This window comes from Hyperoodon ampullatus (genome assembly GCF_949752795.1).
Source record: "Hyperoodon ampullatus genome assembly, chromosome: 18".
Lineage (NCBI taxonomy): Eukaryota > Metazoa > Chordata > Mammalia > Artiodactyla > Ziphiidae > Hyperoodon > Hyperoodon ampullatus.
The window spans coordinates 59,395,077-59,412,629 of record NC_136931.1 but is presented as its reverse complement, the minus strand read 5'-3'; the positions used below and the strand labels follow the sequence as shown (position 1 = coordinate 59,412,629).

The 17,553-nt window shown below is 51.0% G+C and overlaps 1 protein-coding gene across 1 annotated transcript; it reads left to right on the top strand.

Moving 5' to 3' along the window:
- The first annotated feature begins 3,384 nt into the window (after positions 1–3,384).
- TNNT1 (troponin T1, slow skeletal type) lies at positions 3,385–14,165 on the top strand. The gene is made up of 10 exons (XM_079724457.1): positions 3,385–3,404; positions 4,227–4,248; positions 6,594–6,657; positions 7,354–7,470; positions 7,684–7,761; positions 10,009–10,122; positions 10,532–10,641; positions 12,917–13,007; positions 13,127–13,167; positions 14,023–14,165. Exons 4-10 carry the CDS (start codon positions 7,372–7,374, stop codon positions 14,066–14,068), a joined length of 579 nt encoding a protein of 192 aa, XP_079580583.1. The 5' UTR covers positions 3,385–3,404; positions 4,227–4,248; positions 6,594–6,657; positions 7,354–7,371; the 3' UTR covers positions 14,069–14,165.
- The last annotated feature ends 3,388 nt before the right edge of the window (positions 14,166–17,553 follow it).

Genomic DNA, 17,553 nt, shown 5'->3' with positions numbered 1-17,553 from the left:
CAGGCTCCCCCAAAGCCACAGAGCACGTCAGGAGCAGAGCTGGGTCTCCACGTGGAGCTGCACAGAGGTGCCGAGACCAGGGCGCAAAGACAGACACACAGAGACACGGACAGACTGAGTCAGAGACCCAGGGAGAGAGAGCCAGGCAGAGACCCAAAGGGAGAGGGAAGACAGGCAGAGATTCATAGGAAGAAGTGCACAGAAAGGGGAAACAGAGACAGATACACAGAGAGACAGAGATGACCTCGCCCTGGAAGAGACAGAAATGAGGACCCACAGAGGGAGAACTGCAGATACAAAGAGACACCCCCTGCCCACCACACACACACACACACACAAGAACTGGAAAGATGAAAACAGACACAGAGCTAAAGACAGACAGAAACCGAGTCACAGAGAAGCACAGGGACACCTGGAGACACAGACACCAATAGCCAGACATCAAGAGAGGCAGATACACAGAGACACCCACGGAAATGCAGAGAGAAAAACTGGCAGCACAGAGACAGGCAGAGTGAAGAACTCAGAGACAGATGCAGAGAGAGCCCCAAAGCCAACCCCTGAGAAACGCATAGAATCAGAAATGGGGAGAGAGACAGACACTGGCACAGAGGGGTGAGGAAGCCCCTGGACTTCAAGGTTGTGGATTGGCTGGGAAGGGGGAGGGAGATACCAAAAAAGATCAGTGTCCGATGGAGGTGGGGAGTGTGAGGTCCTGTGGGCCTGACACACCCCTCCCCCCTCCCCCTCCCCCCTCACACACCTGTTTCCCCGCTTTAGCGCCTGTTGTCACCAGGGTGGAATCCTGGTGGCAGACAAAGGGATGGGGGTGGGGAGGGGGTGGACAGAGAGATGGACAGAGACAGAAGTGGGGAGACGGAGAAGCTGAGACAGACACACACAGAGAAACACAGACGGAGAGTCACAGAGACAAAGGAGAGATAGAGACAGGGAAACGGGGTATGGGAAGTGGAGGCCCAGAGAGACACGGAGAAAGGGACCCCTTCATGGAGTGAGAAGGGGTCCCTTGTACCCCTTTCATCAATAAGCATCCTCCAAGGACCTACTGCGTGCTGAGCCCAGGGGCTTCAGAGCATAGTCTGCCGTGTGATCTGGGAGATGGGGAGCCCGAGGGTGGCCTGACCCAGCCCGGGGTTCCTGGACAATGCTTTTGGGATGGAGGAGAGGCTTTGGAACAGCCAGGAGGTGCCTCGATCCCGAAGGTGGAGCCAGAGTGGGGGCAGGGCAGCCTCTGAGTGTGAGGAAAGGAATTCTCTACCCCTCCCTCTCCCCCTGGGGCGGGGCTGAGCCTCCCACTATAAACTGGGGGTGCTTCAGCCTGCCCAGCAAGACTGCCCCACCGCTCACGCCTCTGCAGACGCAGCCTCAGGTAACGGTTCCAGAGGAACTGGGGATGGAAGGGAACGTATTAGGACTTGGGGGTTATAGAAGCTGGGAGTGCAGGGTTTGGATGTCCCAGAATATAACACCTTAGGACCTCAGAGGTCTGAGTCTGAGGGAATCTCAGAAACTGGGAGTCCCTGGGCTTGGATGACAGACAGTTTGGGTGTCAGAACTGGGGGGCAGTGTCTCAGAATCTGGCAATTTAGGAATCGAGGTCGCAGAATCTGATGTCTCATGATGGGAGGTATTAGAATTTGTAATGTCATATTTGGGGGTTTCATGAATCAGTCCCCTGAGTTTAGGCATCCAGATTTTGGGGTCTCAGTCCTGAGGTTTCAGAATTTAGGGGATGTCAAGACCTAGGGGGTCAGGATTTTAGGGCACCCATAATCGGGAGTCTCGACAGTTAGAGTCTCAGAACCTGGAGATATGAGGAGTTACTGGTTTTCAGAATTCATAAATTGGGGTCTGTGGGTATGGGGATTTTTTGGGGTCTCTCAACCTGGGCGCCTTGGGGATCTCAGAGATTGAGGGGTCTTAGTATTTAGGGGTCAGGATGAGGTCTGGGGACAGAGGCTGCTTTGATGTGTCCTGTCCCCTCCATGGCAGTGGGTGAAGGTGAAAGGAGGCGACAGGTGGGCAGATAACCAGCCAAAGGGGAGGGGACCTGGGGTGGGAGAGGGCAGCGGGTATAATTAATTCTCCCAGAACCCCCCCCTCCACGAATACTTCTCAGGAAATGTCCTCTGTGTCACCCTCTATGACATCCCCCCAAAATAGACCCTGGGGGTGGGGCAGCTATTGTCTTCGGACCACTGTCCCTTCCCAAATACCTCCTCCTAATCCCTACCCAGATCAGGTTCCTACGGACTTGTCATAAGACAAAAGGGGACAGCTGTGGTCAGGGGGCGGGGGCTGCAGCCCTGGGGCTCTGCCCGGACCGTATCTCCCAACGCGCTGTCTTCACCCACGGTTTAGGAGTCTTTAGGAGTTGGGGGTCCCCAGCCCCTCCTCCCTCAGACCCAGGATCCAGACCCCCAGCCCCTCCCCCCTCAGACCCAGGAGTCCAGGTCCCCGGCCCCTCCCCCCTCAGACCCAAGAATCCAGACCCCCAGCCCCTTCCCCCTCAGACCCCCAGTCCTTCCTCCTTCAGACCCAGGATCCAGGCCCCAAGCCCCTCCTCCTCTGGACCCCACCCCACTCCGCCTGTTCTCTGCTGTTAGTAGGTCACAGCAGGACACCAGGATGTCGGACGCCGAAGAGCAGGAATATGAGGAGTGAGTGATGCTGGCAGGAGGGCTGGGGCCCTGGAGCGGTGGAGACACCTCCCACCTCCAAGGCGCCTAACTCTCCCCCTCCCTCTTTCCTTCCCACCCGGGTCCTCAGGGAGCAGCCTGAAGGTGAGTGGAGAGTGGGCTGGCCTTGGGGGGGAGGGGAGGTGGGGACACCTTGGCGCATCTTAGCCCACCCTGCCCCAAGCCCACCCTCCTGGTCCGCACAGCCCGTGGGAAAAGCTCAGTGGGCCCACTTGCAGCTGAGGCCCAGAGGGGTTCCCCCCGTCTAGATGAGACTCGAACCCGAACGCGGGTCTCTGCGCACTCACCCACTCTTCCCCGCATCTGAAGTTCCTTCGGTCTCCGCCCCACCCCGACCCGGGCTCCTCACGCCTCCTCTTCTCTCCCCCACCCCTTCCAGTAGAGGAGGCTGCTGAGGAGGAGGAGGAGGAAGGTGAGGCCCTGGACTCCGCAGGTCTGGAGCTGGACGCAGCACCGGGGGGCTGGGTGCGGTGGGGACGCTAGTCCACGGGGTGCAGGCTGGGCGGGGGACGGGGATCTCGACGGCCTCGGCCTCAGCTCCTTTAACAGCCTCTCCCCTCTCTCCCCTCTCTCCCCTTCCCGCATCCGGGCATGGCTGCTCCCCTCCCCCGGCTCCCCAAGTCCTCGCTTCTCCTCCCGCCCCCTCCCCAGCCCCCGAGGAGCCGGAGCCGGTGGATGAGCGAGGTAACCGCGGCTGCTTCGCTTCCTGAGGCCGATTTCGGGGGTCCTCAGGGCCCTGACCTCCAAGATGACTCCCTCCCCTCCCCCGTAACCCGTCCCCGTAACCCGTCCCAGGCCCGGTCCTTTAAGCCCCGGAGAGCTGTCGCGCTCTCTGGTGGCCAAGAAGGGAAATAGCCTCGCAATGGCTTTAACCCGTTCCCTTCCTTCTTAAAGGGACCGACACCCAAGCCTTCTTCCCCAGTCTGGAGGAATACTTATAGAAGGGTTGGATGTGTGCGGAAAGGCACCCCTCCCCCCTCTCATCTTCGCCTGTCTGTTACTTGTCTCCTTCATATACATTCAAAGGTTGGGGCGTGGGTTGTAGCAGGGACTAGCAGTGGGAGTCTGTATTCCTCTGTCCCCAAGGGGGAGGGGGCTGGGGACACAACTCCTGGGTCACCGAGTGAAGAGGGTGCTTGGGGCCTCCCTGCACTGCTAGATCTTGATGGAGGGCAGGAGCTCTGGGTATGTAGAACGAGGGTCTGTGGGTTTGCTTTTTTTTTTCTCCTTATGGTCTGGGGGTTTGGACATCTGGGTTCCCAGAGAAATGGGAGGGTGATCCCCACACCAGTTCTGAATGTATATCTGATGCGTGTGACCCTATCCCTCCTTTATGGCCACCCCGATTTCCCTTATCCTCTTCCCCCCCCATACCCTTCCCCCAGAGCTGCAGGAGAAGGGAACTGGGCTTGTGGGGACAAAGGCTTGGAGGCGGGTCCCTACTTTGGATGTGTCATGCTCACCCCACGAACTCTTGCTAATTATCTTTTTGTATCCCTCCACCAGAAGAGGAGCGCCCCAAGCCAAGGTGAGATCCTGGGGGGTGAGGGTCCCAATCATGTCCTCTTAGATATGTCGCCCACCTCCAGAGATAGGATGCAAGAAAGGCAGAGAAGGAGAGCGGGGAAATGGAAACATAGAAAAGGACAGTGATTCCTTCTTTCCACAAACATTTCTGGTGAACTTCCCACTGTGTTTGGCAAGAGTCAGACTCTTGCTGTCCTGTTGGTGAAACAGACCCAGATACAGCAATGGTAGTGCAGAAGAGGGCCCTATCTGTGCCCTAGGCAATCAAGGAAGGCTTCCCAGGGGAGGTGATGCCGAGTCCTGAGGGCAGAAGAGTTTTCTAGCTGAAGGAAGTAGAAGGGAGGTTGTAGATGACGAAGCGGAGTAGTGTGTGCAAGGTCCAGTAGCTGGATCTAGGCCAGTGTTTCAGGGAACAGAGGCAGACACAGGTCATTCTGATGAGAAAGATCCAAACTAGGCAGACCAGTGAAGTCTGTGAGAGCTCACCCCTGGAGGGTGCGACATTGGGGACAAAGCTTGGAGATGCAAGGAGGCAGCAATCGAGCATGAGTTGCAGAAATTCTCTGGGACACCGGGGAGCCATGGAAGGGTTCTGAGCAGAGGGGGCCGAGGATCAGATCTGGCTGAGAGCACAGGGGCACATGAAAGCACAGGTGTGCTTCAGTGTCAGGGAAAGCTTGTTGGAGGAGGGAAGGTCTCAGGGGTGGAGTATATCAGGGGAAGGGCATTGTAGGCAGAGCAAACAGAGTGTGCAAAGGCCCGGGGGCACAAAGGCACGTGACATGACCAGGGAACTGTAGGATGTGGTGAGTTTTCAAGGGGAAAAGGCCTAAGCTGGAGCAGAGGGCATAGGGTGGAAAGGGGCCACAGACTGAGAGACCCACAGGTTGATGAGCTCAGTTGGGGCAGGGTGTGTGCAAAGGCAGGAAATGTTCAGGAAGCATCTGTTTACTGGAGTCTGGGGTTTGGGAAAGAGTCTGGGCTGGAGACAGAGTTGGTGACTCCTTGGTAATTGATGATAATCGAAGTCACAGGAGTGAATGACATTAATCACAAGAGTGTCCCACGAATGAATCAAAGGGCAAAGCTCTCTTAATTTGGTTAATAGAAATTGTTGCTTTTTATTAAGCCAGGAAAGATGAAGCATAATTTGTTTAATATTCTCTTTGATCATTGAATGACCAAAAATAAAAAGTCAAGTATATGAGGGTTTTTTTCATTCCTTAAGTTAAACTTTAAAACTGTATTTAAGAAATCAAATCTTACAAAATCCTGGAAGGTTTTGGTAATGATGATGATAATTTCAAGGAAATTAATAAAATACCTATTGATTTTAAAGTGTATTTTATTCAGTAGTTTTGGTATCTTGCCATGGGGGATACTAGCCCAGCCTAGCAGAAAAGTGCAATATGTATAGCATATTTTGATATTTTAAAAGTTATATTCCATAACCATTTTGAAATGCTGGGCAAACATAAAAAAAATCCCATACAAAGTTATTTGCATTTAATTCAGTTAATCAGGCATTTTGAAAGCTAATTGATTAAAACACTGTAATATGATTGAAATTTTGTAACATTTTAATGTTATTTTTACTCTACTGTGAAAAGTTTTTTATACGATATACACACCCTAGTTTATTTTTGTGTCTTAGTGTGGACTTACAAATTTACTACAGGTATCTTGAGCCAGGAACACAATCAGGTTTCAGGCCAGTTTGATACTGGCTATTCTTAATTTTCATATGAGTGTAGGACTTCAAGCCAAATGTTATGTCAGTGGGACTGTGCTGTCTGTGGAAGTTAATAAATGACATGATCATTTTCTTTAGACTGGAAGGAGAGTGATAAATAAGATTTGGAGTCATGGGATACTGATGTACAACTTAAGGATTAAAGTTTCTTATAAATCCATTGTGAACAATGAATTATTAAATTAAATGTTGACTTCCTCGTATAAAACTGCAAGAATAAAAATAAATTCTCCAGCTTAAAAAAGGAAGAAAGAAAGAAACCAAAGAAAGAGAAAATTCTAAGAAGTGGGAGTGCCCAGGGCAGGAAATCAAGGCGAGGACAAGGGCAGTGCCCCAGAGCAGCACCACCCAGTACAAACACAATGCAAGCCACATATGTAATAACTTAAAAAACAATTTTTTTTTTACTAGAAGCCTTTTAAAAGGTAAACCCAAACAGGTAAAATGAATCCCAATAGTGTATTTTACTCAACCTGTTATAGCCAAAATCTCATAATTTCAACATTAGTCCATATAAAACGTTATTAGTAAAATATTTCACATTCAGCAGGGAGGTCAGACTACTCAGTGTTTCTTCTCTTCTGTCCACTTAGCCGGCCCGTGGTGCCTCCGCTGATACCCCCAAAGATCCCAGAGGGGGAACGTGTGGACTTCGATGTAAGTAACAGACATCCCATCCCAGGAGGGGCTGCTAGCCTATAGGGTGCAAAATTAGGAAGAGGTGCCCCTCCCTAGCCACTGTTTTTTGTTTGTTTTTTCCCTTTTGTTTGTTTGTTTCCTACCCCCTTCTTTTGGAATTGTGTCTTGACAGCCCCTTAGTGTCAGAATACGATGCTTTGCTGCCATCTGCTGGAAACGCAATGCATGGCAGACGTCTGTCCCAGCTGTCAACCCCACCAATTCTTTTTTTTTTTTAATTTATTTATTTTTGCCTGCGTTGGGTCTTCGTTGCTGTGCGCGGGCTTTCTCTAGTTGCAGAGCGAGCAGGGGCTACTCTTCGTTGCGGTGCGCGGGCTTCTCATTGAGGTGGCTTCTCTTGTTGCGGCGCACGGGCTCTAGGCGCACAGGCTTCAGTAGTTGTGGCTCGCGGGCTCTAGAGTGCAGGCTCAGTAGTTGTGGCCCACGGGCTTAGTTGCTCTGTGGCATGGGGTATCTTCCCAGACTAGGGCTCAAACATGTGTGCCCTGCATTGGCAGGCGGATTCTTAACCACTGCGCCACCAGGGAAGCCCAACCGCACCAATTCTTGCTGCAAAGGGCTCCCTCTCCTGATGCTTCTCAGAAGTGCTGAGAGGTTGGCGCCCTCTTGGGGCACCACCTGGGGTATGACCGTGCTCCCACCCTCTGCCCCTAGGACATCCACCGGAAGCGCATGGAAAAAGATCTGCTGGAGCTGCAGACGCTCATTGACGTGCATTTTGAACAGCGGAAGAAAGAGGAAGAGGAGCTCGTGGCGCTAAAAGAGCGCATTGTGAGTCAAGGGAGGTGGGGTTCCCCAAATTCTTCTCCCTACTTCCATCCTTTGGGCCTTGGGAGATACGTTCCCATCCACTACAGACCCAAGGCTGAAACTTTTGGGAAAGTACCCAAGTTGGTGCCCATCGCCACTCTTGACCTACCGTGGGAAGTGATAAAGGGGGTGCGTGGTGGTCCCTGCACCCCCTCATTCTTCTCTCTCCCCCAGGAGCGGCGCCGGGCGGAGAGAGCTGAGCAACAGCGCTTCAGAACCGAGAAGGAGCGCGAGCGTCAGGCTAAGCTGGTGGTGGGTGTTTCCCCTCCTCCCGGGGCCCATATGTTACTTTTTCAGCTGGACACTGCAATTTTCCACTCACGATATTCTCTGTGATCCCATAAAAGTCCTCATGCTGTATTATTCAAGGGTCTTTCTGTTGGAAGGGACAGAAACTCCAACCCAAACTGAACTTAGCAGAAAGAGAACTTTATTGGCTCATATAACTAAAAGGTCTAGGGCATGGCTTGCTTCAGGCATGGCTGGATCAAGGGACTCAAATAATATCACAAAGACCCAGCTTTTATCTTCCCATCTTGGCCAATATTTCTGTGGACAGTGTGTCCAGGAGGGTGAGCAACTCATCCTGGTTTGCCTGGCACTTTCCTGGTCTGAGCCCTGAAAATCCTGCATCCCATCAGTCCCAGGCAAACCAGATGGTTCCCAGGCAGGAGTGGCAAATGGCCACCAGCAGCTTTGGCTTAAACTCCTCTTTTCTCTGTCTCCTGCACAAATCCTGGGATGTTTTCAGATTGTTCACCTGTCCACTGTGGAGTGAATCACTGGCTAGTTGGGAGAGAGTGGCTAGAATGCTCCCATTGGTTTAACCCTTGAAAACATGACCTGACTTGGCATCAGGAGTGGCTCACTCAAACAACTTTTTATTTATTTATTTATTTTTTTGCCACGCTGTGCGGCACGTGGGATCTTAGTTCCCCGACCAGGGATCGAACCCATGCTCCCTCACAGAGTCTTAACCACTGGACCACCAGCGAAGTCCCTCAAACCACTTTATTTATTTATTTATTTTTTTTTGGTTTGTTTATTTATTTATTGGCTTCATTGGGTCTTCGTTGCTGCTGTGCACCGGCTTTCTCTAGTTGCGGTGAGCAGGGGCTACTCTTCATTGCGGTGCGCGGGCTTCTCATTGTGGTGGCTTCTCTTGTTTCAGAGCACGGGCTCTAGACATGTGGGCTTCACTAGATGTGGCACGCAGGCTCAGTAGGTGTGGCTCGTGGGCTCTAGAGCACAGGCTCAGTAGTTGTGGCGCACGGGCTTAGTTGCTCCATGACATGTGGGATCTTCCCAGACCAGGGCTCGAACCCGTGTCCCCTGCATTGGCAGGTGGATTCTTAACCACTGTGCCACCAGGGAAGCCCCCTGAAACCACTTTTAAAGAACAGGAAACGGGTGGTGTGGTACGCAAAGGACTGGTCTCCCAAAGATGTCCACATCCTAATTCCCAGAGACTATGAATATGGGAACCTACCTGGCAAAAGGGACTTTGTGGGTATGATTAAGTTAAGGATCTTGAGAACGGGAGATTCTCCTGGATTTTCTGGATGAGCCCAGTGTTATCACAAGGGCCCTTAAACAAGGGAGGACCTTTGAAGATGGAGGAAATGGCCCCGAGCCAAGGGATGCAGGCGGCCCCTAGAAGCCGGGAGAGCAAAGGGAGCGAATCTCCCCTAATGCCTCCAGAAGGACCCAGCCCTGTCCATACCTTAACTTAGTTCGTGAGACCCATTTCAGACTTCTGACCTACAGAAATATAAGCTGATAAACTTTCATTGTTTTAAGCCACTCTGTTTGCAAATTACATCAGCGAGAGGAAATTAATTCAGGTGGGGAATCCTGGGCAAGTGAAACACCATCATGCCCATCTCACCTGCCTCTCCAGTGGGGAGGGGCCTTTGGTCTGGACAAGCCACTAATTCTGGAACATGCAATGCAGACTTTCTGGATGTGGTAATGCCTTAGTGAAGGCATTCTAGAACCTCTTCCTCAGGCTCAAGGCCAAGAGCCTCTTTACTGCCCCAAGCCCCCCAACTCCCATCACAAGTTACCTTCCATGACCCTCTGAGGACAGTCATTCTCCTCTCATGAGACTAAGGAAGAGTAAGTCCCAGAGAGGGTACGTGCCTGCACTGAGGTCACACAGCAAAGATCACCATTGGCCATTTCAGGCTGGAGCATGCAGAAAAAAGCAAGCACATCCCTCCACTAGTTTAATATTTTCCTTGGGGGTGGTATATAAAGTCTCAAAGAGGAGGAAGGACTTGCAGGTGGTCACACAGCCAGGCCTGGAAAGGTGAGGAGGGGACCGTCGGCATCCTTGTCTGTTCTGATATTGACCTTGTTTTATGCTTGGGTCTGACTGATCCCTGCTTCACTCAGTGCAGAAGAGGGCCCCCTCCCACGTGCCCATCCCAGACCCCCTCCCCTCTCAGTCCAGGGTGCTGGAGGGAGGCCCAGGGATTAACCCCTTTCTTCCCACAGGAGGAGAAGATGCGGAAGGAAGAGGAAGAGGCCAAGAAGCGGGCTGAGGATGACGCCAAAAAGAAGAAAGTTCTGTCCAACATGGGGGCCCATTTTGGGGGTTACCTGGTCAAGGTGAGTTCAGCCTGCTAGGGCCTGAACAGGAAACGGGTGGTGTGGTACGCAAAGGACTGGTCTCCCAAAGATGTGGGGCGAGGGGCTGGGGGCCCGGACCCCTGGGTCTGAAGTGGGAGGAAATAGGGGCAGGACTCCTGGGTCTGCAGGGGGAGAGGCTGGAGACCCGGACCCTTGGGTCTGAAGGGCGAGGCACTGGGGGCCCGTTCCCTGGGTCTGAGTGGGGAGGGGCTGGGTGTCTGGGCTGAGGGGGGAGGTGTTGGGGGCCTGGACCCCTGGGTCTGAGGGAGGAGGGGCTGGAGGTCTGGGTCTGAGCGAGGAGGGCTCGGGGCCCCGACCCCTGGGTCCTGATGTGCGGAGCCCTCCGGAGGACCCATCCCCCAGCTCACGATGTCCTTTTCAACCTCAGGCAGAACAGAAGCGGGGTAAGCGCCAGACAGGGCGTGAGATGAAACTGCGCATCTTGTCGGAGCGTAAAAAGCCTCTGAACATCGACCACATGGGAGAAGAACAGCTCCGGTAGGTGGCAGGGGCCTGGGTATGAGATAGGCAGATAAGGGGACACCTGACCCAGATCCGAATGGGCGGAAGCCCTGGTGTTGTGTGCCTTTGGGCAAGTGTCTCTCCCTCTCTGCGCCCCTGTAGACTCCCCTGTGGAACGTTTCACTGATATCGGCCCCACGTTTTGTGGGTGCCGAGACCTGTAGAGTCTGGGTGATACTACGGAAGCCAGACAACAGATCTGACCAAAATTTAGGAGATTATGGTGTTTTGATGCCCCCTGGGAACTCTGAATGGGCCCCATCTTTTACCTGAATTAAAGCCAGATGCACTGGCAACAGTTTTCCAGCCAAATCTCTTCTGGATGGGGCTCTGTCTTGCCCTTCACAGCTCACTGTCTGCACAGCCTGCATCTCATGGTAAGCCACCTGAGGGAAGGCCGGGGAGGGTCTTTCCTTCAGGGCCCTTGTCTGCGTCTTGACATTTTCTGGCCCAGGCACAGACTTTAAAGTCAGAAACATCCACCACCTCCTAGGCAGCACAGTGATGGGGTTTGGAGCTCAACATCTGAAACCACTTGCCAGGGGCTCAGTGCCGGCTTCACCACGTACAGCTGTGTGATCTTAGGCACGTTGTTTACCTTCTGTGAGCCTTGCTTACCTCACTGGTAAAATGAGGCTATGATAACAAAATCTACGTCACAGAGCAGTGAAAGGTCGGGGGGCTGATCTTCATCATCATGATAATGGCAGCAGCAGCCCCTGTGGAGGGCTTACAACCCTATGAGGTAGACACTGTAATACTGTTATCACCCTCATGTTAAAGATAAGCAAGCAACTGGAACATTAAAAAAAAAAAAAAAAAAGAGCAACCCTAGGCACAGAGAGGTTAAGTAACCTTTCCAGGGTTGCACACCTTGCAAGTGGAAGAGTGGGGATTTGAACCCAGGCAGTCTGGTGCGGTAGTCTGTGCTCTTCCTCACTCTTTTACAAAGTGGTGTGATGGTAAATGTTTAACAAGTGGATCTCCAGGGCCTAAAAGTCCACATCTTAGCATTTGCTCATTTCCATGGTGTAAATACTCCCACCATGCTGAGGTCAAACTACCAGCGTGAGAACCGTGCACTCGGAGTCGGGAAAGGATGCGCAGATTTGGCTCCAGCCCACCATGTCGCTAAAGTTCCTTTTTCCTCCTCTTTCCTTCCCTCACCACACATCCACTCATAATTTGGATCTACTAATATATTTTGAGGATCTCGAGTTATTTAAGTTTTATTTATTAGATAGAGGTCATATGATGGTCTATAAAATTTTAAAGTAAAATACACCATGGAAGAGACAGCATTTGAAGACCATTAGCTGGCAAAAGAAAACAAAGACTGCTAGTAAGAATAAAAAGAATAGTAATATTTGTCAAATATTTAGCAGGTGCCAGGTACTTTATACATATTCTCTCATTCTATAACAGTTCAAGGCAGTAGATTTTTAACAGTTCAGAATAAGTTTGGCCTCTAATAACTGAGATCTGGCTATAGCAGCCTAAAATATAGAGGTTTGTTTTCTCACATAGAAGAAATCGGTAGTCCATAGCCGGTATGGCAACTCTACAACATCATTAGAGACTCAAGCTCCTATTTTTCTGCTCCACTACTTTTAGCCCAATATTTCTGTTCTCAAAATCACCTCATGGTCCAATGTGGCTGCTGGAGTTCCAGCCATCATATCCAAGCAGCAGAAATTGTAAAGCAGAACCCACAAAGTCTTACCTGGAAGCTCCACCCAATGACCTACTTTCATCCCATTGGCTACCCTACCTGTAAGGGAGATTGGGGAGAGAAACATTTTAACTGAGCCTACTGCAAAAACTTCGATTTCTAAGGAAGAAGGGGAGAAGGTGGGCAACCAGCCATTTCTTTCACCGTTTGATTTCTACATTTTTCTGGAGAGGGAAGAAGGATCCTAGGGGGAGTCAGTTGGCCATAGTCACAAACCAGAGAATTCCAAAGCTGGTATTTGAACCAAGGCTTTCTGACTCCAGGGCCTAGGCCCTTAACCATGCTCATTCTCCCTTAGAGAAACGTGAGCTCTCTGTTTTGGATATGGAGAAGTGGGCAGAGATTTTAAAACCCCTTGCTGCAATTCACTTTGAATATCGTGGCCTCAAATATTAACAAAATGGCACCAATAATGTCGAACTCAGAGACTCGCTGTGTGGCTTTGAACAATTCCCTCAACCTCTTTGGGCTCATGGCCTGGCCTGGCTCCCTTCCCTGACAGCCCTTCTGCCCTGCCAGGGACAAGGCCCAGGAACTGTCGGACTGGATCCACCAGTTGGAGTCCGAGAAGTTTGACTTGATGGAGAAGCTGAAGCAGCAGAAATATGAGGTGAGACCCATCTCTGCTGGAGGCCAGGCTGGGCTGGGGATGGCTGGGTGGGGGGCTGGGTAGGGGATGAGCGGGCCTGTCCCTCCGGCTGTGCCAGAATCTCCCTCCTGTCTCTGCAGATCAATGTTCTGTACAATCGCATCAGCCACGCCCAGAAGTTGTAAGTGTGAACCCGCCCTGAGCCCCACACCCCTCCATCTGACTCTTGGGGCCGCTCTTTCCTTTCCTCTGGCTGTCCCTTACTCTGAGTTTCAGTTCTCCACCCCTTCCTGGGGGCTCTGTCTTTGTCCCTCTTCCTCTGGGACGGTCTCATAATCTGTCCTTTCCTCTCCACCCTCCAGCTCTCTTCTGGGGTCTCAATCCCTGTTTCTATGTCCCTCTAAATCACTGGTTCTCGGGGAGGGGGTGATCTTGCCCCCAACCCCGGGGACACAGGGGGATGTCTCAAACCTGTTTGGGGAGGGGGATGCTACTGGCACCTGGTGGGTGGAGCCCAGGGCTGCTGTTCCACGTCCTACAACGCACAGGACAGCCCTCACCACAGAACGATCCGTCCCCCGAGTCGCTCGTGCTGAGGTTGAGAAGCCCGGCTTTTCCTCTGTTTCTTGTTCTATCTCCCCTCTCTCCTTCCCTCCCTCCCTCCCCTCTGCCTTCTCTTCATCTTCTCTCTCCACCTCACTTTTCGTCTTTCTGTCTCTTTCACCCCAGCCTCCCTGATCCTCTCTCAGTCACTCACCCTTTCCTTCCCCCTGTCCCTGTACCCATAAATATTTATCAGCACCCATATGAACATCCTGAGCTCACCCACTGACATCAACTCCTACCCGCCTGTGGGCCTGTGACCACTAATCACCACTCCAGGCAGTGAGCCTAATGAGAAGGCACTTGCCGGCCTCTTCCTCTGGCGGGGAGGGCGGGGATTTGGGGGGATGGACTCCCTGAATTGAGGACAGGGACCCATCTCAGAGGTGGGTCAGGGAGGCCTTCCTTCCTGACGCCACTCCTTCTCCTACAGCCGGAAGGGGGCCGGGAAGGGCCGCGTTGGAGGCCGCTGGAAGTGAGGATCTGGGCGCTGCCCCCCAACCCCGCTCCAGGCACCCGGGAGCCCTTGGAGTGTGTGTCCCATCTGGGACTTGAAATAAATGCTCCCCCTCAGCACCTGCTGTTCTTTGATTGTTATTATTAGAATCTTCAACAATCATGACGGTGATGTGTAAGGTTGAACCCTCACACACAGCTGGCAGGAATGTAAAATAGGGCTGCCGCTTTGGAAAACAGTCCAGCGGTTCCTCAAAACGTTAAACGTCGAGTTACCATAGGACCCAGCAGTTCTGCCCCAATAGAACTGAAAATCTCTGTCCTCACAAAAACTTGTACAGGAATCTTGGCAGCATTACTCACGAGAGCCAAGAGGTGGAAACAACCCAAACGTCCGTCCACTGGTGAATGGATACAAGGGAATATCATTCAGCTATAAAAACAAATGAGACTCTGACACAGGCTACAATGTAGATGAGTCTCCAAATCATAACGAAAGAAGCCAGACACAAAAGGCCACACATTGTGTGATGCCACTGATAGGAAATTTCTAGAAGGCAAATCCATAGAGGCAGGGAGTAGAATCGTGGTCTCCAGGGCCTCAGGAAAAGGAAGGAATGAAGGGTTATGGCTAAAAGGAATAGTGTTTCATTTTGGGGGTGATGGGAGTGTTCTGGACTTAGACAGTAGTGATGGTTGCACAACCTTGTGAATAGACAGTAGTGATGGTTGCACAACCTTGTGAATAGACTAAAAAAAAAAAATCCCACTGATCACACTGCTATATATAAGATAGATAACCAACAAGGACCTACTGTAGAGCACAGAGAACTATACTCAATATTTTGTAGTAGGGTGGTTCAGTGGTTAGGACTCCGCACTTCCACTGCCTGGGGCCTGGGTTCGATCCCTGGTTGGGGAACTAAGATCCCACAAGCTGCAGGGTGTAGCCAAAAAAAAAAAAAAAAAAAAATTGTAATAACCTATAGGAGAAAAGAATCTTAATAATATATATATATATAAAATAACTGAGTTATTTTATTTTGCTGTATAGCTGAAACTAACACAACATTGTAAATTAACTGTACTTCAATTTTTAAAAATGCTTAAATGCACTGTGGCTCTTGAAAACAAAACAAAACAAAACAGAAAGCCAAAAGTGGATAAACCTAAAAAAAACAAAAACAAAACTGCCATCAGGAACCGAGATGCCTCCCGCCTTTCTGTTCTGCCTCCGTCTGTGAGGTCACAGATGGGTCACAGTATGATTTCTGGAGCTCCAAGCCATCACATCCGCTTCCAGGAAGGAAGGCAGCAGAAGACAAGAAGCCAGAAATGTGCACCTCTCAGCTAAATCAAATCCCTTTCCAAAGACTTTCTGGATGCCCCACCCAGCAACGCTCACTTACATCTTATGGCCACCCCTAAGTGCAAAGATGACTAGGTCTCTTGCTCGCTCTTTAGCTGGTTGGGTGCTTTGCTGCTCCAAACAAAAGCAGAATTCTATTTTTGATGGGCAGGCAGTTAGTGGTCTCTGACCCGGTCTCCCCCAACCCACATCTTCTTATCTTTCTGAGGTTATTTTCACCAGCCTTGAGGAGGGCCTGCAGTTCCCAGGCTAAGCATCAAACTTCCAGTGCTAGCACTGAGAGAAAACAGCAGGCTTGAGAAGTGAAAAAAACCTTCATCATGGAAAAGAGAAGGGCAGAGGAGAATTGTAATGAGTGGAATATAAAAGTGCCTGTACAGAGCCGATGTCTACCTATGAGACAGGCCAGGTACACCATCCCAGCAGCTACGAGAGGCAGAGATAAAGAGACTAAGCGTAGGTCACAGAGCTAGAAAGTGGGCAGAGGCAAGGTCAAATCCAGGACTGCCTAAACCAGAGCTGGAATTCCTAACAATTGTAGTAGAATATAATTTGTTAAATAGAGGTTAAAGTCTAAGCATAGCAACCTAAAGATTCCTAATAGAACTTATGGTGGGAGCACATCCCGTAGTAGTAAGTTGTATGGGTTGAGCAGATACCCCAAATTGTGTCTCCCATAAAGAAAAGTCACAAAAATACAGACATATTTACACCAAAACTTACAGACACAACAAACACAAGCATCCAGAAACAGCATACACCCAGCCACAGACATGATCACAAATACACACAATTATCACAGTTATGCACAGGCACAGAAACACACATAAATACAGGCACCGTAACAACATACGAATAGTTTAAGCTCCCTGGAGAAGGAGGTGGGTGTGTACCTTGAGTGGGAAGTGTGGGATTTAGGGACTACACATCCCAAGAGCTCCCGGGACTGCTATCCCCTTTGTGTCCATCCCAACGGTCTCCAGGCCTCACGGGATTTGTAGTTTATTATTATTATTATTATTGCACAAGCCCAGGGACTTCAGAGTGGGTAGGGCTGCTCCGACATCCCTTGGGAAAAAAGAATCTTTTTTGTTTGTTTTTGGCTGCGTTGGGTCTTCGTTGCTGCGCATGGGCTTTCCCTAGTTGTGGGGGATGCGGGCCACTCTTCCCTGTGGTGCGCGGGCTTCTCACTGCAGTGGTTTCCCCTGTTGCGGAGCACGGGCCCTAAGCATGCGGCCTTCAGTAATTGCAGCACACGGGCTCAGTAGTTGCGACGTGTGAGCTGTAGGGCGTGCGGGCTCAGTAGTTGTAGTGTACAGGCTTAGTTGCTCCGCGGCATGTGGGATCTTCCCAGACCAGGGACTGAACCTGTGGCCGCCTGCATTGGCAAGCAGACTCTTAACCACTGCGCCACCAGGGAAGTCCCAGGAAAAAAGAATCTTGCTTCTGTTTGGATTTCAGGGCCGTTATGCTGAAACGTTTGCGCTTTTTATGGGTCTTTGTTCCGGTCTAAAAGTGCCTGCCTCTTTCCCAATGAGGATTTAAGTGCAGAGTGCTTAACATAAGGATTATTTCATGCTTTATGGTGCTATGTATGAGGCAATTCACCCTCCACATCTGTTCGATCTCCTCGCCCTGGACTACAAATCCCAGCATGGCTTGCGAGGATGTAGAGCCCGGACTACATTTCCCAGCGTGCTCCACGTCCCAAGGAGACAGTCAGTAGCAGGGATCTTTACTTCCCAGCATGCCCCGGGAGGTCACCCAGGGATTGTCTTGGTGTAAGAGTTGCGGACTCAATTTCCCGTAGTGTCCTGACGTTTCCCACGACCTAGGGAATCCAATCATTCATTCATTCATTAATCCAAAATACTATTTCCGATCGCGCTTTATTAGGCTCAGTTCTTGGCACTGGGAGCAAGTAGTGCACACGGAAGACAAAAATTCCTGTCCTCCTGGGGCTTATTTCTAGATGAAGCGAGGAGACTAACCCAAAATAAATAAATTACATGGTATGAGGAAAGCGGGTAAGGTGTATGGAACAATTAGTTCTATACCATTTAGGACTCCCGGGCTGTCAGGTCCATTTCCTACTAGGTCCCCAGGGGCCAGTTCTTCGTCCTTTTGATGCTGTGAACT

Coding starts and splice junctions, on each gene's coding strand:
- TNNT1 (XM_079724457.1), top strand. CDS start 7,372: ATGGAAAAAGATCTGCTGGAGCTGCAGACGCTCATTGACGTGCATTTT. Junction 10,642..12,916: donor ATGGGAGAAGAACAGCTCCG/GTAGGTGGCAGG, acceptor CTGCCCTGCCAG/GGACAAGGCCCAGGAACTGT. Junction 13,168..14,022: donor ATCAGCCACGCCCAGAAGTT/GTAAGTGTGAAC, acceptor CTTCTCCTACAG/CCGGAAGGGGGCCGGGAAGG.